This window comes from Ovis canadensis, chromosome 3 (genome assembly GCF_042477335.2).
Source record: "Ovis canadensis isolate MfBH-ARS-UI-01 breed Bighorn chromosome 3, ARS-UI_OviCan_v2, whole genome shotgun sequence".
In the NCBI taxonomy this organism is placed as follows: domain Eukaryota; kingdom Metazoa; phylum Chordata; class Mammalia; order Artiodactyla; family Bovidae; genus Ovis; species Ovis canadensis.
Window position 1 is genome coordinate 57581244 of NC_091247.1, and position 22812 is coordinate 57604055.

The 22812-nt window shown below is 43.6% G+C and overlaps 1 protein-coding gene across 1 annotated transcript in view; it reads left to right on the forward strand.

Moving 5' to 3' along the window:
* The window catches only part of USP39 (ubiquitin specific peptidase 39), a 37276-nt gene extending 23230 nt beyond the window's left edge, over positions 1 to 14046 (forward strand). The window contains exons 10-13 of the mRNA XM_069583115.1: positions 3732 to 3874; positions 10895 to 11030; positions 12529 to 12615; positions 13562 to 14046. Coding sequence (XP_069439216.1) covers positions 3732 to 3874; positions 10895 to 11030; positions 12529 to 12615; positions 13562 to 13609 — 414 coding nt within the window. The 3' untranslated portion in view covers positions 13610 to 14046. The remainder of the gene's footprint in view (positions 1 to 3731; positions 3875 to 10894; positions 11031 to 12528; positions 12616 to 13561) is intronic.
* Positions 14047 to 22812: the final 8766 nt, after the last annotated feature.

Below are 22812 nucleotides of genomic sequence, written 5' to 3' on the forward strand. Positions count from 1 at the left end.
TTTGCTGTAGGAGCAAAGGAACCCTCTCCAGCACCATGAGTTTCACTTACACTTTCTGTATCAGAATCATTGACTAAGTTTTTTTGTCTTTTTTTTTGATCTAATATTCGCATCATCTGAATCAGAACAATATTCCGAAGAACTGTCATCTTCTAAGACACTAGTATATATATCCCTCAGGCAGTCAGAGAAAATATCATCATAAAATTCACTGAAAAATTCTTCTTCACTCAAAATTTCATGATGCATCATTTTTGAAAATTTTTCATTGGAATGAATATCTAACAGAGCAAAATTTTATAAATAATAATGACAATCATAAGTTGTATAATGAACCCTTCATCAATTTTAAGCTCTAACAACTTCACATGGTGGTATTTATTGTATCACTCTCTAGAAAAATACTGATATGGCTCGTGGGCTCAATAGTGTATTAAGTTAAATTTTAGTATATGGTGTAAAGTACAAAGTCTAGTTTTATTCTTTTGCATAGGACTGTCTAGTTGTCTTAACACTGTTTGTTGACAAGACAGTTCTTTTCCCATTGAATGGTCTTGGCATCCTTGTTGAAAAATCATTTGACCGTAGACACATGGGTTTATTTTTGGACTCTCAATTCTGTTCCATTGATGTATATGTCTAGAACACAGTCTTGATTATTACTACTTTGTAGTTAGTTCTGAAATTATAAACTGAGTTTTCCAACTTTATTCTTTTACAAGATTGTTCTGGTTATTTTGGGTTCTTTGCAATTTCTCAGATTTGAGGATCAGCTTGTGGATTTTTACAAAGAAGCCAGCTGATATTCTGACAGGGATTGTGTTGAATCTGTAGATTAGTTTGGGAGTTATTGCCAACTTAATAATAGCAGTCTTCTGATTCATAAACATGGGTTATTTTTCCATTTATTTATCTTCTTTAATTTCCTTCAGTAGTGTTGTATAGTTTTTGGAGTATAAGTTTGAACTATTTTAATATAAATTTTTATTATTTTAATTTTTGGCCGCACTGGGTCTTTGTTGTGGTGCGCAGGCTTCTCAATGCAGTGGCTTCTCTAATTGCAGAGTGCAGGCTCTAGGGCTCGTGGGCTCAGTAGTTTTGGCTCATGGGCTTAGTTGTGATCTTGTGGAATCTCCTGGACCAGAGATTGAACCCATGACCCCTGCATTGGCAGGTGGATTCTCAATCACTAGACCACCAGGGAAGCCCCTGCAGTTGATTTTTATATATTGATTTTTGTAGCCTGCAGCCTTGCCAAACTTTTAAAGTGGATTTCTTAAGATTTTCCATATGCAAGATCATATCATCTGCAGACAGAGATAGTTTTACTTCTTCCTTTCTAATCTGGATGCTTCATATTTATTTAAGTGTTACTGTCTGGTTGCACTGGCTGGAATCTCTAGTACAGGGTTAAATAGAAGTGGAAAATGCAGATATCCTATCTTGTACCTGATCTTGAGGGATAGCATCCAGGCTTTTACCAGTAAGTTTGATGTTAGCTGTGGATAACATCACATATCTGTTTTTCATAGATACCCTTTATCAGGTTGAAGAAGTTCCCTTCTGTCTCTGTTAGTGTTTTTCTCATGATAAGGTGTTGGATTTTGTCAAATGCTTTTTTGTATCTACAGAGATGATTGTGTTTCAGTTATTGCTATTTGTTGTCTTATTTAGCTATTTATTGCCTTATCTTATTATTATTATTATATGATACAGTACATTATATTAATTTATTTTTGGATATTAAGCCACCTTTGTATTCCTGGATAAATCATACTTAGTCATGTATAATTGGTATATAATTCTTTCTTGTTGTTTATGTTGGAATTGGTTTACTAGTATTTTGTTGAGGAATTTTGCATCCATAGTCATAGAAATACTGATCTGTAGTTGTGCCTAGTTTTGGTATCAGGGTAATGCTGGCCTCATGAAAGGAGTTGAAAAGTATTCCCTCCTTATATTTTGGAAAAGGGTTTGAAAAATTGGTGTAATTTCTTTAAATGTTTGGTAGAAAATACCAGTGAAAAAATTTGGGCCTGGACTTTTCTTCGTGGGTAGGTTTTAATGACTAATTCAATTTCTTTACTTGTTGTAGATTTATTCAGATTGTTTCTTTTTAAGTTTTGGTAGTTTGAGTCTTTCTAGAAATTTATCCATTTCATCTAACTTATCTCCTGTTTTGGCATACAGTTGTTTATAGTGTTCCTTTATAATCATTTTTACTTCTGTAAATTTCCTAGTAATGTTCCCTTTTTCATTTTTGATGCTAGTAATTTGAATTTTTTTTTTCTTGTTCAACTAACTAAAGGTTTGTCTTTGCAAAGAAACAGGTTTTGTTGATTTTTCTGAAATGTTGTTTTTCTATTCTGTGTTTTCTTAACTTGTGGTCTGATATATTCTTTTTCTTTTTTCTGCTTGCTTTAGGTTTAGTTTGCTTTTTCCCCAATGTTTTAAGATGGAAGGTTATTGATTTGAGATCTTACTTTTTAATTTAGGTATTTATAACTAAATTTACCTCTTGACCACTGCTTTAGCTACATCCCATAAGTTTTTATGTTGTGTCTTCATTTTTATTCATCTTGAATTCTTTCCTAATTTCCCTTTTTATTTCTTTTTTATTTAACCGATAACTCATTAAGGAATGTATTGTTTAATTTCCATATATTTGTGAGTTTTGCAAGTTTCTTTCTGTTGCTGATTTCTGTTAATAATTTCATCCCATTGTGGGCAGAGAACATACTTTGTATTGTTTCTATATTTTATGTTTGTTGGTTTGTTTTACGGGCTGGCATATGGTCTTTGCTGGAGACCATTCCCATGTGCCCTTGAGAAGAGTGTCCATTAAGCTGATGGCGGTGCAACTTTAGGCCTAATTATAATGCTGCTCAGGTCTTCTGTTTCTTCTGCCTGGTTGTCTGTCCACTGTTGAAAGTGAGATATTCAAGTCCTGAGTGAGGCCTCAGTTAAGTGTTGCTCAACAGACTATGCTTGACCTACGAGTCTTGGGGCCTTGGAGGAGGAAGGAACGTGGAATGTCAGTTGACAGCTCTTCTGGAAAACCCTCACTGTTAAAGTGCTCCTTGTTGGTCACAGGTGCCTGTTCCATGGTGCATGTGTCTGATGGCCAAATGGTCAGGACATTCTTCTTTATTTTGAATTAAGTAAAACTCTTATATATATTTTTTAGGGGCTTCCTAGGTGGCGCAGTGGTAAAGAATCTGTCTGGCAATGCAGGAAACATGGGTTCGATCCTTGGATCAGAAAGATCCCGTGGAGAAGGATGTGGCAGCCCACTCCAGTATTCTTGCCTGGAAAATCCCATGTACAGAGGATCCTGGTGGGCTGTAGTCCCTGAGGTCACAAAAAATCGGATACGATTGAGGGACTAAACAAAAAACAACTCATGGTTTTTAAATTCTGAACTTTTAACAAATCCTCTTTTTTACTTGACATTTTTGTTTTCCTTATAGAAACAAATACCTACATTACTACAGTTAGAGTTGAACAGTTTGGTCACATGCTGGCTGAAACACAGCCCACAGATGAGGTATTTCAGCTTTGGCCAAACAGCTGTTCCTTACCCCTTGCAGGTGGTTGCTGGGGTCAGGTGTCTTCTGGATTCTAAGTGGAAGACAAAATTCTATTAAAAAACTCAGACCAAGCCAAAACAAAACTTGTGTTCCTGCTCTAATGCTGAACACTAACTTGATCATTTTCTTTTCTCTGTCTAGGAATATAAGACCTACAAGGAGAACTTTCTGAAGCGCTTCCAGCTCACCAAGCTGCCTCCATATCTAATCTTTTGTATTAAGAGATTCACTAAGAACAATTTCTTTGTGGAGAAGAATCCGACTATTGTCAACTTCCCGATTACGTGAGTGTTCCCCTCCTTCACTTCCATTAGGGGCATGAGCTTGAGTTCCTTTTTTATCTCTTTGTGCCACTCTTTATATTGGACCGTCTTAGTTGGAGATTGTAAGGAACCTACCTACACTATATAAGTTAAGGTTTCTATGGGAAGGATACAAACATTTTAGGGACCTCAAAGATGAATGTTTCAGTTCAGTTGAGTTCAGTCACTCAGTCGTGTCCGACTCTTTGCGACCCCATGAATCGCAGCACGCCAGGCCTCCCTGTCCATCACCATCTCCCAGAGTTCACTCAGACTCATGTCCATCGAGTCAGTGATGCCATCCAGCCATCTCATCCTCAGTCGTCCCCTTCTCCTCCTGCCCCCGATCCCTCCCAGCATCAGAGTCTTTTCCAGTGAGTCAACTCTTCACATGAGGTGGCCAAAGTACTGGAGCTTCAGCTTTAGCATCATTCCTTCCAAAGAAATCCCAGGGTTGATCTCCTTCAGAATGGACTGGTTGGATCTCCTTGAGGTCCAACGGACTCTCAAGAGTCTTCTCCAACACTGCAATTCAAAAGCATCAATTCTTCGGCACTCAGCCTTCTTCACAGTCCAACTCTCACATCCATACATGGCCACTGGAAACACCATAGCCTTGTCTAGACAGACCTTAGTCGGCAAAGTAATGTCTCTGCTTTTGAATATACTATCTAGGTGGGTCATAACTTTTCTTCCAAGGAGTAAGCGTCTTTTAATTTCAGGGCTGCAGTCACCATCTGCAGTGATTTTGGAGCCCCCCCAAATAAAGTCTGACACTGTTTCCACTGTTTCCCCATCTATTTCCCATGACGTGATGGGACCAGATGCCATGATCTTCGTTTTCTGAATGTTGAGCTTTAAGCCAACTTTTTCACTCTCCTCTTTCACTTTCATCAAGAGGCTTTTTAGTTCCTCTTCACTTTCTGCCATAAGGGTGGTGTCATCTGCATATCTGAGGTTATTGATATTTTTCCCAGCAATCTTGATTCCAGCTTGTGCTTCTTCCAATCCAGAGTTTCTCATGATGTACTCTGCATATAAGTTAAAGAAGCAGGGTGACAATATACAGCCTTGGCGTACTCCTTTTCCTATTTGGAACCAGTGTGTTGTTCCATGTCCAGTTCTAACTGTTGCTTCCTGACCTGCATACAGATTTCTCAAGAGGCAGGTTAGGTAGTCTGGTATTCCCATCTCTTTCAGAATTTTCCACAGTTTATTGTGATCCACACAGTCAAAGGCTTTGGCATAGTCAATCAAGCAGAAATAGATGTTTTTCTGGAACTCTCTTGCTTTTTTCATGATCCAGCAGATGTTGGTAGTTTGATCTCTGGTTCCTCTGCCTTTTCTAAAACCAGCTTGAACATCAGGGAGTTCACAGTTCACGTATTGCTGAAGCCTGGCTTGGAGAATTTTGAGCATTACTTTACTAGCATGTGAGATGAGTGCAATTGTGCGGTAGTTTGAGCATTCTTTGGCATTGCCTTTCTTTGGAATTGGAATGAAAACTGACCTTTTCCAGTCCTGTGGCCACTGCTGAGTTTTCCAAATTTGCTGGCATATTGAGTGCAGCACTTTTACAGCATCATCTTTCAGGATTTGAAACAGCTCCACTGGAATTCCATCACCTCCACTAGCTTTGTTACTTGGAGGCAATTCCACTTTTGTCTTCTCTCCTGTTGCCTGCTGGGAATTGTAGTCTTTCAGTATAAGGATGAACAGTTGGTAAAAGTAGGACAGGTAGGATTCTCCTGGCTTTGAAGGTAATCTTGAATAGTCTGTATGTCTGTCTGCCTATCACTGTATCTTGTGTGCTATAGTTAGTTAAGTGTAGACAGTGGGATGACTCTAGATTTGCCTTACTCTCTTGGAACCCTACTATCTTATTTTTTCCCTAGAGGATAAAGTCTGGAATGTGTTCAGTGTCTGCCTATTGATGAGAAAGTTATAAAATTTGATGTATAGTATTATTTTTAATTGACCGTGCAGTTGCCTTTTTGCAGATATTTATATAATTTTTTTTTTCAATAGGTGTCCTCTATTTTTTTTTTTATTGGAGTATATTTGCTTTACAATGTTGCGTTAGTTTCTGCTGTACAATGAAGTGAATCCACCATGTGCATACATATATCCCCTCCCTCTTGGACCTTGCTGTCACATCCCACTCCATCCCCTGCCCTAGGTCATCACAGAGCATGGAGCTGAGCGCCCTGTGCTGTAGAGCAGCTGCTTACTAGCTGTTTTACACATGGTAGTGTATTTATATCATCAGTCCTAATCTCCCAGTTCATCCCACCCTCTCCTTCCCCTTCTCCCCCAACGCCCGTGTCCACATGTCTGCTCTCTGCGTCTGTGTCTCTGTTTATGAGTATTTTAATGGGGAATTTGGAGGAGCTGTAGAAGGCTCCTGCAAGACCGTTTTGGGGGTAGATAGTCGGTTTTTAGTTCCCAAGAGATGAGACCACAGAGAAGCTTGGTGGTGGGGCTGGCAGGAAGAAAGGTGCATCTGTGTGTGGGCATTTAGATAAGATAGGAGCCCTAACATGATTTCTTACTAGAAGGATTTGAATGGTTAGAAGATAGGATTACCATGCTGTTTAGCTCAGAAATGTGGTTATTTTTAAACCTCAGAAAGGTTTAAAAGGTAGTCTGGGGGCTGTAATGGGCAAATGGTCATCTCCTTCTCTTGTCTTTCTCCCTCTATCCCCTCCAGTTGCCCAGACTGAACTGCCAGTGTTTTCCTTTGAAAATAGTACCAATTCTTAATTCTGTGTAGTGTTTAAGAGGGTAGCAACTTAACTTAAAGAAGTCTTGACTTCTGTGTTGTCCTAGCCAGGTGGTCTTGTGCAGGTCATTTGTATACCCTCTCCTGGATTAAATGAGAGGCCTGGACTAGACGAGCCCTAGGGATCCTTCCAAGTGTAACATTTTGTTATTTCTGGTTCCAGCATCACCAAGACTCTGAGAACAGCGGTGGATGAGGAGAGAAAACCTTTGTAGTAGTTAGGGTTACAGGAGAATTTCTTTCTCTCTTTTCATGTACTTTTCTTCCTGTTCTTCTCTAATATCTTATTTGTGTGACAAGTAGAATGAAATCTGGGGATATGAAGGCCAGCTGTCTGCTAACTTGAGTAGGACCACAGAGGGGCTTTCTCTGAAAGACTAGGGGTTTTCATTCAGAGCTGGACTTCCGTGAATTGCTGCAGTCACCAGTCTGTGCCTGGAAGGAAGGAGCCCTCTTGACTCTAGGGCAGCCCCCGAGGCAGGGCTGTGTGTTGATGGTAGTTCCTGCTCAGTCAGCACAGAAATTTCCTTTCACTGGTAGGAAGTTTCTTTTATATTATGGACCTGGAGTATGTGTATTTTGCCACCAGTTACATTTGGATTTTTGGTCACTGTGACTTTAGTAGCTTGTCTATCAGAAAGCTTTGGAGAAGTTGAGGAAAAGATTACTTTTCCACTAGTCCGATGGAGACCATCACACTGTGTGACTATCCTGGAAACCTAGACTTTGATTATTAATGCAGTGTCGTCACTTTTAGACTAATACAGTTCTCATTATGCTCAAGTCCCCATTTGAAAAACCCTTTGTCAGATCTAATTCTTCTCCTGTGTTTTATTCATAGTAGAGATCCATCAGACGTGCAGTGATTAGCGGCCCCCTGCTTGTTTGGAGATAGGGTTTCTGGGGCACAGGTATAAAGTTTCACTTCCAGCTAGTTAGGTGGTCTCAACATTGGACTGTTTCATGGGGGGACAAATAGGGTTTTCCCCATTGACTGTTTTCTAAAGCAAAATGATTTAACATCAATTTATTCCCTTTTGCCACTGAGACAGTTTGGGTTCAGTCATGAAATTTTAGAGTATAAATACTTCTGAAGACTTTTCTAGGACTTGTTCAAAGAAGTCCAAACAGCTGTTGTTAAAGCTGAGAAGACAGTATGAGAAGCCAGTTCTCAGCAGCTGGCAGGCATTTTGGCTCTCTTGAGCCCTCATCAGTTTCCTCAGACTCCTATCTAAAATGTATTTTAACAGTGGCTGTTGAGGGACTTCCCTGGCATCCAGTGGTTAGGACTCAGCACTTTCACTGTGTTCCACAGCTGGGGAACCGAGATCCTGCAAGCTGTGTGGCAGGGCCAAAAAAAATCCCAAAAGCCCCCAAACAACAATGACTATTTATTGCAATCTATATGGGTCGCTGTCAGTTTTTGGAAATAAGTAGCTATCCTTAACACATGGAAAGCTGCATAATATAGTTAGAACAAAGTTGCCTGCTTATTAATACATGGTTTACATTGAGATTTTTTGTATTTTTGGACAGATGATATATTCATAAATTCATAGTGTAAAATTCAAAAGGAGATAACATATCTAGAAATGATCCCTGGATGTGATCACTGTTACCATTTATTGTAAATCTTTTCAGAGATGATAGTGCTGTGTTTCATGTTATGAGTGGTAGCACAGCAGACGGTTCTAGAGATGAGAAAAAGGATATGATCTCTCTTGGGCTTCCCACGTGACACAGTAGTAAAGAATCTCCCTGCCAGTGCAAGAGATGTGGGTTTGATCCTTGGGTTGGAAAGATCCTCTGGAGAAGAGAATGGCAATCCACTCCAGTATTCTTACCTGGAGAATCTCATGGACAGAGGAGCCTGTGGGCTGCAGTCCATGGGATCACAGAGTTGGACACAACTGAGTGACTGAGCATATACATATTCTCTCTTATTCTACCATGTATTTACATTTTTATAAATATTTGTAGGTGTCAGAAGGTTATATTTTTCCTGAAAATAGTATAGTTAGCTTTCTCTTAATAGTCACGTTAACTGTCAATCTACTTCCCAATTTGAAAGTTCTTGGTAGTTGTGATTGCCGTCTTCACAGTAAGCCTGTATTATAGCTCTTGACTTCATAAAAACTGGTATACATTTATACCACATTTGTACATCAACAGATGAAACAGAAAAGGAGGTTTTATTCCAAGTACATCAAGAATGCTTCCCTGTGTTTAAAATAATGAGTGTTCAAGTCTTAAAAATAAACTTGATGTTTTTAAGTCCCAATTGAAGGAACCTAGTCAGTAGTCCCTATTGACAACCAGAACTGAGAAATTTGGAAGCTGTGGGGGAGTCAAGGTGGGTTCCATAAAGGAGAGAAAGCTGGATGGGAAAAGGATAAAGCTTTTCAAAGCAGAAAAGAGGGCAGGTAACTCTTGGATCTTGCTGCTTCCCTAGTGCCTGGTTTCTGATGCATTTCCTAGTCTGAAACTTTGAATCAGTTAATCCCCCTTTTGTACTTGGGCTGCCCAAGGTGGATTTCTGTTACTTGTAATCATTTTGCCTACTTGACTAAAGGCAAAATAATCAGATAAACACAGTCTCATAAAATCAAAGAAAAAAACACATCTGAATGATCTGCCTGGTTTGCCGTATGTTAAAAAGCTAATTGATATATTTATTTTGGCTGTGCTGGGTCTTTGTTGCTGTGCATGGGCTTTCCCTAGTTGTGGCAAGCAGGGGCTACTCTGGTTGTGGTGCAGGAGCTTCTCACTGTGGTAACTTCTCTTGTTGTGGAGCATGGGCTCAAGAGCTTCAGTTGCAGCTCGTGGGCTTAGTAGTTGCAGATCACAACTTAGGGGTGGTTTAGTTGCCTGGCAACACGTGGAATCTTCCTGGACCAGGGATTGAACCCGTGTCCCCTGCATTGGCAGGCAGATTCTTAACCACTGGACCACCAGGGAAGTCCTGTTTTGCCACACTGAAATTGTCACAGTGATTGTATACAGTGATAGCTGACATGATCAGGTGAGCAGGCTGCTATAGCCTGAGTCCAGAGACCAGGTACCCCCTGAACACTGCCACTGCAGCCGATTCCCTGACAGAGCAGAGGGTGAGGCGGTTATCCTTGTTCTCATCTCAGAGGAGATGGTGACTCTCATTCTCTTATAGAAGAGCCTTAGCTTATGTCACCTGCTTAAACTTACACACAGCTCTGAGGTAACAGAGCCTCGATTCCAGCTCAGGTCTGAATGACTCCAAGCTGTGTGCTTCAGACTGCTAGGTATGCATTAATTTTTATTTTTGAATATTTTTTGTCCATGCCTCGTGGCTTGAAGGATTGTAGTTCCCCAATCAGGGATTGAACCAGGGCCCTTGGCAGTGAAATCATGGAGTCCAACCACAAGACCACGAGGCATGACTCCCCTAGGCATGCTTTTATTTATTTATTTTTAAATTTTTAATTAAAAATATTATTTATTTGGCTGTGCAGGGTCTTAGTTGCAGCATGCAGGATCTTTCAGTTTTAGGATCTTTCAGTTGCAGGATCTTTAGCTGCAGCATGCAATCTCTTAGTTGTGGCATGTGGGATCTAGTTCCCTGACCAGGGTTGGAACCCGGGCCCCCTGCATTGGGAGTGCAGAGTCTTAGCCACTGGACCACCAGGAATGTCTCTGAGCATGCTTTTTAAAAATTAATTTATGGTTGCACTGGTCTTTATTGCTGCATGTGGGCTTTCTCTAGTTGCAGTGAGAGGGGGTCTACTCTTTAGTTGCGGTGGGCCGACTACTCACTTTCGTAGTTCTCTTGCATAGTACAGGCTCTAGGGCACCTGGGCTTCAGTAGTTGAGGCCTGTGGGCTCAACAGTTGTGGCACACAGGCTTAGTTGCTCCGCGGCTTGTGGGATTTTCCCAAACCAGGGATTGAACCTGTGTCTCCTACATTGACAGGCGGATTCTTTCCCACTGAGCCACCTGGGAAGCCCTAGGCATGCTTTTAAAATATGCTTTTCCCATAGAGCCAGTCCTCCTAGTTAGACCCATTTTTGTGGCAAACTATAAATATCCACAAACCTGGGCTCCCTAGCTATTCAAGCCCACCTAGACCCAAGTTCCCGAAATAGGGTTCCACAGCTTCGTGGTCCATTTAGGGAGGACAGTTAACCTCTACAGGGCAAACCTCATAGGATTTGTCTGATCTTCACTTTATTTTCCTCATTCTCAGAAATGTGGACCTGAGAGAGTATTTGTCTGAAGAAGTGCAGGCAGTGCACAAGAATACCACCTATGACCTCATCGCCAACATTGTACACGACGGCAAACCCTCCGAGGGCTCCTACCGGATCCACGTGCTCCATCATGTGAGTAGGGCTGACTTCTCACTGTGCAGAGTGACAGAAGCCGGTGGTGTTCCCTTGGCCTTTTGGAAGGCAGCTCCTTTCAGTTTGCTCTTTCTTGTCCTTGATTTTGGGATTCTGTGAGAAACAGAGTTGTCAGTGACCGGTTTAGGGCAACTGTTCTCAATTTTGGCTGCACGTGGGACTTCCCGGGGGGCAGGTTTTAGACTGCTGAAGCCTGGGCCATCCCAGACCAGTTACGTGAAAACTGTAATTTGTGCCTGTTGATTTTCCACTGGGGCAGAGGCCAGAGATGCTGCTGAATATCTTCCAATGCACAGGCAGCCCCCACAGGCAGCAAAGAGTTTTCTGGTCCAAAATGTTGGAGTTAAGACTTGATTAGATTATCTGGAGGTGAGACCCAGGCATCTTGATAGTTTTAAAATTCTCAGATTTCCAGTGTGTAGCCAAGATTGAGAAGCACTGTCTTAGACTAGCACCTGCCACCAAAAGTGCCTTGGATTCACAGCATTGACATCATATGAGAACTCGTTAGAAATCGTAGAATCTCAGACCCCTCACATACCTCCTGAATCACAGTCTACCGATTAACAAGACCCTCTGAAGGGTATGAATTAAAGTTTACAAAGCACTGGTAGAGAGGTTCCCTTTCAGCTAAAAAAAATTTTGTGAATTTGCTGAAAATGGGGGAAACGTGCTTAGGATGTATTTGGTATCATACAGATTACTGGCACAAGTTGTTCTAACTTGATGAGTCTTCTGAGAATCTGGGTTTAATGATAACCAGCTTCTATCTGTCAAGCACTTGGCCATGTGCTAGATAGTACGCCACATACTTCATGTATGTTCATCTTGTTTATATCCCTAAACACACTTCCAAGACAGGTGTTAATACCATCTTTTTACAAGTGAGGAACCTAGCTTAGAGTTGGAATAACTGATCTGAAGTTAGAAGAGTTGACATTGGAACCTGGATACTAGGTTTCACTGTATTCTTATTAATCAGTCCTCGCACCAGGAATAGGGATTTTCATTATGGGATCCTGAGCTTTTGTTGTGTATCCTGTTTGAACTACTGGAATATCCAGAATAACCGGAATATATTTGTCTTTGGCATTTCTTGAAAGTTTGGATGGATGAGGCAGATGAGCTTCCAGAAGTATCTCTGCCATAATCCAGGCATCTCAGGTGAGGAGTAGGGGCTTCCTCTTCTTTCTCTGTGTTATCCTCCTAGTCTCTTCCTAAAAGACGAACAGTGTTTGAGACTCCACTGTGCTTTAAGGAGTCCTCAGCAGGACTTGTTTGTCAAGATCAACACCCTAAAAGCTCTTGACATTGAATGATGCCCAGCAGAGGCCTTATACTTTCTTTCTTAGAACTCTTGCTGGGTGATGGTCTAGTGACTGTTCTGACTTTTCTAGCTTTTGGCTGCATCTCTTTACCTCTAAAACTCTATTGGTTTCCGGGAGCAAACTGACCTAGCCCTTCATACTCCTTGCAGGGGACAGGCAAATGGTATGAATTACAGGACCTCCAGGTGACCGACATCCTTCCCCAGATGATCACACTGTCAGAGGCTTACATTCAGGTGGGTTGGCTTCACTCGATGAGCGTGGAGGTGATGGGGTGTGGGGGCTGGTGAGAGAAGTGTTGAGGGTGAAGGCAGGGAGTGGGACTGAGTTAGCTTGGGTGCCTTTTGACATGCAGTGGGGAGTGAGGCGGGGCCAGGAGTGATCTTCAGTGAAGAGAAGGACAGGAAAGCATGGACGAGTTATGAGTGAGCAAGGTGGTTCTGTGTGTGGTCAGCCAGGTCAGTTTTTCAAATATGTGGTCTGATTTCAAGGAGGAAGAGCTCAGAATCATCTGGAGTCATCTCTGAAGCTCTCCCCAGTTCCCTAGGCAAAGTCAGCACTCTTTGTGACCCCACAGCACTGTCCCATGTCTGTGGAACAGCAGCTACATGTTTTAACTGTCCTCTCCACTGTGTTGGGAGTTCATGGAACTGAGGGCCTCTATCTTCTCTTTCTTCTTTTTTAAAAAATTTTTACTTTATGGCCACACCGTGCAGCATATGGGATCTTATTTCCCTAACTAGGCATCGAACCCATGCCCTCTGCAGTGGAAGTACAGAGTCTTAACCACTGGACCTGCAAGGAAGTCCCCCTGTCTTCTCTTTCTAACGGTCCTAGTCCCTGCAGAGAAGGAAGACTGAGGCTAAGAGAAGGCCACAGCTTTATAAAAAAAGGAGAGAGATACTGCTTGTTCCAAGGAGAACTCTTTGTCTGAAGTTGCAGGCCTGACTGTTGGTCCTTTTTCAGAAAAGGAGTTTGGAATGGGAAGAGAAGGATGGATAGAAGAGTGAAAATTAAATGAAAGGGAATTTTTTGAAAGATTATGAGTTAGTTTTAGGGGACTTAGCAAATACACAGTTGGGATGATAGTTTGCTCATTTCCTAGCACAGATTTAGGTGCATGATAAATATTTGTGGATGGAACACAGGCTCCTAAGTATCCATTGTATTCATTTCTTACAGATTTGGAAGAGGCGAGATAATGATGAAACCAACCAGCAGGGGGCATGAAGGAGGTGTTTAGAACTTTGCTCCCAGGGGCTTTGGCTGACGTCGTTCTGAGCACAGGTGGATGGCACAAGCCCCTGAGCCAGCCCTGTGTTCTGGTTCTCACCAGAGCATCAGTGGTCCATCTGCCTCGGATGGCTCCGTGCTGTCACTCAGCTGGTCTTTGATCATTTGCAGTAGATTGGTGCCCCTTTCTTCTCCCTGGCTAGCTCCCTTCTAGCAGGCCAGAACTCTTTTACAGATGTATGTAATTTATTTCCGAATAGCCAGGAATACTAAAGGACTAGATGGGTTTCTTTGAAGCATCAAAGCCTCAGGATTATAGGAATTAGAGCTTGAAGCCAGTAACACCCTTCTTCCATCATAGGTAATTTTCCTGTGGCTCTCTTCATTTCTTGATATGTGTTTTGGGATGGATTAAATATTTTCCTGTTTTTAAACCAGCCTCTTGTTTCATATCATTCCCTTGGGCTTCTGCCTATGGGGGGATTAAAAAGAGTCCTCACAAACTGTCTCCCCTATGATCTTTCATCCGGTGGACATCATGCTCCTGTCAGCCTGTTCGTGGTGTGTCGGGATGCATCCATCCTCTAAGACAGTATCTGACTGAAAGAGATAAATCATCATCAGTCTTAGCTGGATCTCTGGAAGTGGGCAGTTTCAGCCTGCAGCGCAGGGCTCCGTGAGGAATGGCAGAGGGAAGGAGGGAGGAAGAGTGTCTGACCACAGTACAGTTCTGAGAACGTCTCAGCCAGGTCAGTGGGGAGCTCGGAGCACAGAAACATCAAGCAGAAGTGGTTTTCGGCCCAGCTTACTCATTGATGATGAGTTGCCTGGAGGAAGTGTGGCCTGGGGCTGGGCACTGTGGCAGACCTGAAGATACAGCGATCTGGAGATACAAGTGTGGGGGGCAGGCAGTCAGCTGCAGCAAGTTCTCTATGTGGCAGGTCGGAGCCCTGCACCGCAGGCTGCCATTCTTTGCTTCCAGGACACAGCAGAGTCATCCCTCAGTATCCTCGTGACCTTGGTTCCAGGGCAGCCCTAGACACCAAATTCTGAGGAAGCTCAAGTCCCCTATATAAAATGGTATAGTGTTTACACATAACCTGCGCACATCCTCCAGTCTACTTCATGTCACCTCTAGATTACTTATGATGCCTAATACAATGTAAATGCAAGGTAAATAGTTATCAGGCAGATGGCAAGTTCAAGTTTTACTTTTTGGAAACTTCTGGAATTTTTTCGCCTTGAATCTTTTCAATCAAGGTTGGTTGAATCCACAGGTGCAGAACCTGCAGATGTGGGGGGCCAACTGCACCATCTTTGTTTTCCTCCACCTCTTATAGCTCCAGCAACCCTTTGCAGGTTCACCAGGCCCTCTCTTCTCACTGTTTACTTTTTCCCCGGGCCATTTCAGCTATGTCTGCAGCTTTATTTACCAATTTAAGGCAGATGATCCCAGTCTTTTCTTTTTTTCTTTTTGGCTGCACCTCACAGCATGTGGAACTTCTCTGACCAGGGATCTAACCCATGCCTTCTGTAGTGGAAGCATGGAGTCTTAACCGCTGGAGTACCAGGAAACTCCAGATGACTGTACTCTTAATCCGAAAGTAAGTGTAAAGTGAAAGTTGCTCAGTCGTGTCCGACTCTTTGCAACCCCATGGACTGTAGCCCACCAGGCTTCTCTGTCCCTGCAATTCTCCAGGCCAGAATATTGGAGTGGGTAGCCATTTCTTTCTCCAGGAGATCTTCCTGACTCAGGGATTGAACCCAGGGCTCCCACATTGCAGTCGGATTCTTCACTGTCTGAGCCAGCATTGAAACCCACTCTTAATCTTAGACTCCACTAAATTCTTGAACTTTGGAGCCAACTGCCTCCTTGGTATGTTTTGGGTGTCTTAAAGTCTACTCAAGCTCAGGATTGTTCAAAACTGAGCTTGTAAGTTTTCTCCTGGATCGTGACCCCTTCTAAAAGTCTGTAGGTGAAGCGTTCCCCTGTTCATCTAGTCTATAAACCTGTTCATCTATAAACTGGATTTTTTCCCAGGAGTCATCCTCCGTCTACCCCTACTTCTCTTGTCTAATCCATTACAAAGTCTTGTTTTTTACTTTGTGTCTCTTGAATCTCCCTACTTGGATCTCTTGAATCTCCCCACTTGTTTCCGTTTTTCCCACTGTTTAGTCACAACTATGGAGAAGGAAATGGCAACCCACTCCAGTCCCTTGCCTAGAGAATCCTGTGGACAGAGGAGCCTGGTGTGCTGCTGTCCATAGGGTCGCAGAGTCGGATATGACTGAAGCGACTTAGCATGCATGCATGCATTGGAGAGGGAAATGGCAACCCACTCCAGTATTCTTGCCTGCAGAATCCCAGGGACAGAGGAGCCTGGTGGGCTGCCGTCTGTGGGGTCGCACAGACTCGGACACAACTGAAGTGATAGCAGCAGCAGTCACATCAAGCCCCAGCTTAATCTAGGTCCAATCAGGAGAGAGAAACAGCATAAAAATTTGATCGGGGGAAGTTTGATTTCAGGAATTATTAACTGTAATGGGACTGGAGTAATGAAGAATTGGCTAGAAATCAGCGAATAGGAGGGCTTTACAGGTGGGGCTAGTGGTAAAGAACCCTCCTGCCAGTGAAGAGACATAAGAGATGTAGGTTCTATCCCTGGGTCAGGAAGATCCCCTGGAGGAGGGCATGGAAACCCACTCCAGTATTCTTGCCTGGAGAAGTCCATGGACAGAGGAGCCTGGTGGGCTCTAGTCCATAGGGTCGCAAAGAGTTGGACATGACTGAAGTGACTTAGTACGCACCACGAAAAAATAGGAATAGCAGACAGAAGGAACAGCTACTGCCCCTGGGGGTGACATGAAGTGTCCAAGGCTGAAATCCAGACTTTGCTGAAAATGTGTCCACTGGAACCTGTCAGGAATGCTCTCTTTAGTGCACTAAGGGAAACTGTTTACAGCGAGGCCTCTTGCTGTGCTACCAAACTGCCTGGGGAGAAGGGACGTGCCCGGTGAAGCTGCTGGCTGCCGTGCACCACTGGATCCAGGCACTGGAGACTCTGAGCACAGCAAGAGCCTGCTGCTGAGAAAGCTGCGCACGATGCCTGCAAGGGAACCCACGGGAACCAGAAAGCCACGCCCTTTCTTCCTGTGCTGTGTCTCCACCACCCTCTCCTGACAGAGCCTCAGTGGCAGCTGGGGGTGGAAATCTAAAGGCTCCAGTCCATTCACAGAGCAGGCAGAAGGGGTGAATTTGGAGCTGGGGGCCACTACATTGATAAGTGGCCCAGCCCATCCCTTTGATGACTCAGCCACCGTATGTGTTTTGGCATACCCTTGAACTTGCATGCTACTGCCACTGCAACGAAGACAACTGTCTTTATGCCTTACAAAAACAGCTGCCCTTCCTACAAGAGAACAGTTACCAACCTTTCTCAAACTGAGGTGCAGCTCCAAGAGTCGTATCCGTTGATAGTTATATATTTGTTGTTCAGTCACCAAGTCACCTCCGGCTCTGCGACCCTGTGAACTGCAGCACACCAGGCTCCTCTGGCCTCCGCTATCTCCCGAGTTTGCTTGAATTCATGTCCGTGGAGTCAGTGATGCTATCTAACCATCTCATTCTCTGCTGCTCCCTTCTCCTTTTGCCTTCAATCTTTCCATTCCCTCCTCCAGTGGACCACATTTTGTCAGAACTCTTCTCTATGACCCGTCTGTCTTGGGTGTCCCTGTGTCTCATGGCTCATAGCTTCAGTGAGTTATGCAAGCCTCTTCGCCCCACCAAGGCTGTGATCCATGAAGGGGCTAGTTATATATATTACTCCACGCATCAGTCACAGCCACACTGAATATTTGTTCCCTAAAGACTTGTAGAGTTAACAAGGTAACTTAAAGATGGGAAGAAGAGAAAAAATGGTTAGTACAGATTATCATGTACATGTAACAAGCAATTAGAAAATGAATAAAGCTACTTAGAGTCCTCATTTCTGTAAATGATTGATACCAATGCTTGCTTCTTCCAGCACACCTCTGTGTTTATGCTGCTGTTGGTTCACACCGCAGCTATTCAGGTTATTTATCTGGTGCAGTGGCCGGAATCATCAGTCTCTAAGGGCCTGGCTCCTTAATCATGTGGCCCGCTCCACCCTCCCCCATTTTGCTTGCTGTAGTTTTTCATTAACCTTTGCTATTGTACATGGGCTTCTCTGGTGTTTTAGTGGTAAAGAATTCGTCTGCCGATGCAGGAGACTCCGTTCAATCCCTGGGTTGGGAAGATCCCCTGGAGAAGGAAATGGCAACACCTGTATTCTTGCCTGGGAAATCCCATGGGGAGAGGAGCCTGGTGGGTTACAGTCCATGGTGTCGCAAAGAGTTGGACATGACCTAGCAATTGAGCATGCAGGCACAGTAAACAGTCCATCTTGCCTCTGTTGTGTAGAAGCAACTCAGTTTCCCTTTGGTAATCAGGATCAGTCATTCAAATACAGGTTACACTCTCCCACTGTACTCCCCACCCCCCCCCCCCACCCCTGGCCATCTGTTGGTTCACTAGCATAAAGAGCTCAAAATGTCCATAAGGAGCTCAATGGTCGTCTCATCTTCCGATTCAGTGGAACCATCGCATGTTCTAGTAGGAGAATTCCTTCTTTGGGAACTAAGATCCCCAAACCAGTGGGGCTTTCAATTGTTGCGACTAGAAGCAAAAATTCAATGAGAAGTCTGTTAGGAGCAGTAGAGGAGTCACTCTGACATCCACCTATTTTCTAGGCCCATATATTAATATTTTGGCTATGGGGGAAAGAACACCATACAGTGGTCTCTGATTCAAAGCACATATTACATCCCATAAAACAAGCACTGCTGCTGCTGCTGCTGCTGCTACTAAGTCACTTCAGTTGTGTCCGACTCTGTGAGACCCCATAGACAGCAGCCCACCAGGCTCCCCTGTCCCTGGCATTCTCCAGGCAAGAACACTGGGGTGGGTTGCCATTTCCTTCTCAAATGCATGAAAGTGAAAATTAAAGTGAAGTCGCTTAGTCTTGTCCAACTCTTAGCGACCTCATGGACTGCAGCCTACCACGCCCCTCCGTCCATGGGATTTTCCAGGCAAGAGTACTGGAGTGGGGTGTCATTGCCTTCTCCAAAACAAAGCACTATGATACTATAATTTTTTTGTTTGTTTGTTTTAGGACCTATTTGCTCATTTATTTTTAATTGGCTGTGCTGTGTGGCTTGTGGGATCTTAGTTCCACAACCGGGGATTGAACCCAGGCTTTTGGCAGTAAAAGCACCAAGTCCTAAACCACTGGACCGCCAGGCAATTCTCTGGTGATTCTTTCAATTAGGCTACCCACTTTCAGATGATGACGTGTATGTGGTAAGTCCAGTTAATCCTATGCGTATGAGACCATTGCTGCGCTTGCTTTGTTATAAAGAATTCTTTGATCACATACAATGCTGTGTGGAATGTCATGTTGATAAGGCATTCTGAGAGTCCATAGATGGTGATGCTGGTAGAAATATGGGCAGGGAAGATAAATCTGTATCCAAAACAACATTTCCATTCCTCTGAGGTTGGACCTCTGCTCCTTCAATAATGGAAGATGGTAATCAGCCTGGCACCAGGTGGCTGGCCAATCCCGATAAGGAATAGTGGCCATACTGGGCACTCAGTGTTAATCGCTGGACTTGCAAATTAGATCCAGATCTGCGGACCTAGACAGCATATTAAAAAGCTGAGATATCACTTCACCAACAAAGGTCGGTATATTCAAAGCTATGGTTTTTCCAGTAGTCATGTACTCACAGTAGTTATGTGAAAGATGGACCATAAAGAAGGCTGAGTGCTGAAGAATTGATGCTTTCGAAATGTGGTGCTGGAGAAGACTCTTGAGAGTCCCTTGGACTTCAAGGAGATCAAACCAATCAATCCTAAAGGAAATCAACCCTGAATATTCATTGGAAGGGCTATTGCTGAAGCTGAAGCTCCAATAATTTGGCCACCTGATGTGAAGAACTGACTCATTGGAAAAGACCCTGATGCTGGGAAAGAAAGATTGAGGGCAGGAGGAGAAGGGGACAACAGAGGATGAGATGGCTGGATGGCATCATCGACTCAATGGACGTGGGTTTGAGCAAACTCCAGGAGATGAAGGACAGGGAAGCCTGGCATGCTGCAGTCCTTGGGGTCGCAAAGAGTCGGACACAACTGAGTGACTGAACAACAATACAACTCAGATCACGGTAGCCTGTATTGTTGAGCCCATGCATAGTCTCTGTCCCTGCCACCATAGCTCATGAGGTCACTGAGCAGGTGCTAGGGGCGGCTGGAGGAAGAAGCTACTGGTGACATCCACAAAGCATCTCACTTGTGTACCCCTGACTATTAAGGATCTCTAATTCAGCAGATGCCTTTTGGTGGGCATTCATATGGAACACAGCTATTATTGCGAATAGTCTTACTCAAGTTGTCCATCCATATACCTCTTCCCTAGCCTTCTTTTTCACTAATGTTACAATCCTGTGCCTTCTGAATTCCTGATCATCCAGCCAAATCACTGGCAAATGCCTCTGGATTAGTCTAGATCTGTGCTTCTGGCCATCTCACACTCCAAACAGTGAACAACCAAATATACCGCTTGAGGTGTGGCCACTAGAGGATTTTCCTTTATTTCTGTCTTTCAGTGTGGGGATGAAGTGCTGCAACTGACTGCTTACTGGTTATGCCAGCATAATGTGCAGATCCATCCATAAACCTGGCTTGAGTTTTGTCTTTTCTTGGCCAACTGACCTAAAAGGACACCCCAGGAGGCAATGGAACAGGAGTTGTGTCAGGAATCTGCTCAAAGACTTCTCTGGTGGCTCAGTGGATAAGAATCCACTAGCCAATGCAGGGGACATGGGTTTGATCCCTGGTCTGGGAAGATTCCATGTGCTGCAGGGCAACTAAACCAGTGTACCACAGCTGCTGAGCCTGGGCACCCTAGAGCTTGTGCTCTGCAACAAGAGAAGCTGCCACAGTGAGAAGCCTGTGCAACAGCAATGGAGACCAGCGCAGAAATTTTTTTTTTTTAAAGGGATCTTCTCATGTTAACTTGGGCCTTTGGCCCTGTCTGAGCTTGGTCTTGTGTGCTAGGTCCACTTAATGGTAGGTTGCAGCTGTACATGCCCAGCGTGGCAAGGTGTCAGATGGCAGCCAGTTCATGACAGGAGGGCCAGGCTGCATGGCCCCCTGATGTCCTATTGTTAGATGCTCCATCTCTACCACTTGTATAAACTATTTCTTAAAGGAGAGTAAGTATTTGCAGAAAAGGGCATAGCCTTGCTCCAAAATCCTGGAGTTCTGCACTGTGATTCTCACATTGGTCCTTGCTGGAGGCTCCATACAGCATTCCTGCTTGCCATGAACACTTCAAGATAGCATAGATTTCCTGGGTAATAAGGCCCAAGTAGTAGAGTATCTGTGCCACTTAAATTTACTGCAGAATCTTCTCTTTCTGGTCTCCATGAAGCTACAGTTATACAGCTGCAAGTGACTCCTAGATCGATCAAAATAGCACACTCAAATGTGATATATGTTGTCTCCAAAACTTAAAAATCCTACTAAATTGCCTGTGTGTGTGTCTGTGTGTTAGGTCATATGAGGTACAGCACCTTTGTGGAGCTACTTTGCATACTTTCAACCACTGACGCCAAGAAACTTCACTGAGGTGACCGTCCCTGAATTGTATTGGGGTTAAATCCCATTCTCTTGTTTGTGTGTGTCTTTTTTTAAATTTTATTTTTAATTGGAGGATAATTGCTTTACAATATTGTATTGGTTTTGCCATTGTGTATGCCTCACTAAGACATTTAAAAATACTTGATACAGGATGGTTGAGAATCCACCTGCCAATGCAGGGGACGTAGATTTGTTCCCTAGTCTGATAATATTCCATATGGGACACCTAATCCCTTGAGCTGCAACTACTGAGCCCACCTGCCACAACTACTGGTCCTGCATTCTAGAGGCCATGCTGTTCATTGCAGTAGAGAGTAGCCTCTGCTCGCCACAACTAGAGAAAGCCTGTGTGCAGCCATGAAGACCCAGCACAGCCAAAAATGAATAAAATTGAAATAAATAATAAGATACTTGATACTTCCTGCTTATTGGACATTATGACATCCAGTGTCATCAATGTAGTGGACTACTGTTTTGTGGGATATCAAGATGATCAAGATGTCTGTAGACTTTAAATGATAGAGAGTGGGAAAATTGACATCATTCTTATGAAAAAATGTGAAGGTATACTGTTGGCCCTACCAGGGAGAAGCACACGACTTCTGAGGACCTTTATAAACTAGCATGGAGAATGAGGCATACAAAGCGGCAGAGGCTGTGCTGTATCAGTAAAGATGCTAGATCAGTAGATATGCGGTATCAGTAAAGATGACGCTGTGTCAGCAAAGATGCTGATACGTCTGGGACAACATCTTCCACTGGAGTCAGCATCTGATTAAGTTTATGATTGTCTGAAGTTGCTCCCTAAGATCCCTGTGACTTCCGCACAGGCCCTCTGCCACTGTCATTCTTATCTAAGCTACTGCCAAATTTCTCCCCACATGCACTTTAGTCAGGGTAATCTTTTAAAGCACCAGTCTAACCGAATCATTTCTTCCCCACACCCTGATCTCCCTCTTAAGACACTTCTTGGCTTTTACAATACAGACTGAAATCCTCAGCCTCTCTAGTCTCACCTCTCGGGACTTTTATCCTGATCTTGATTCCCAGACTCACTGGCTTCCATTCTGTTGCTCAAATGTACCACCAGATACCAGGCCTTTGTGCCATCTGCTTCCTCTGCGTGGGGTGCTCTCTTTGCCACTCTTCTTTCACCTCTCTGGCCCTTGTGTCTGCTCAACACCATGCATAGCTCTAATTGAGGGCACCTGAAGCTTCCCATTTTGTTTTCTGTGATTCTGCGACTAATGTCTGTGTCCTCAACTAGACTCTAACTTCCAAAAAAGCAGACAGAAACTGTTTCTTTTGTGCCTAGTCATAAGTGGCTCAGACTGTAAAGAATCTGCCTTCGATGCAGAAAGACCTGGATTCGATTCCTGGGTCAGGAAGATCCCCTGGAGAAGCGAAATGGCTACCCGCTCCAGTTTTCTTGCTGGAGAATTCTGTGGACAGAGGAGCCTGGTGGACTACAATCCAT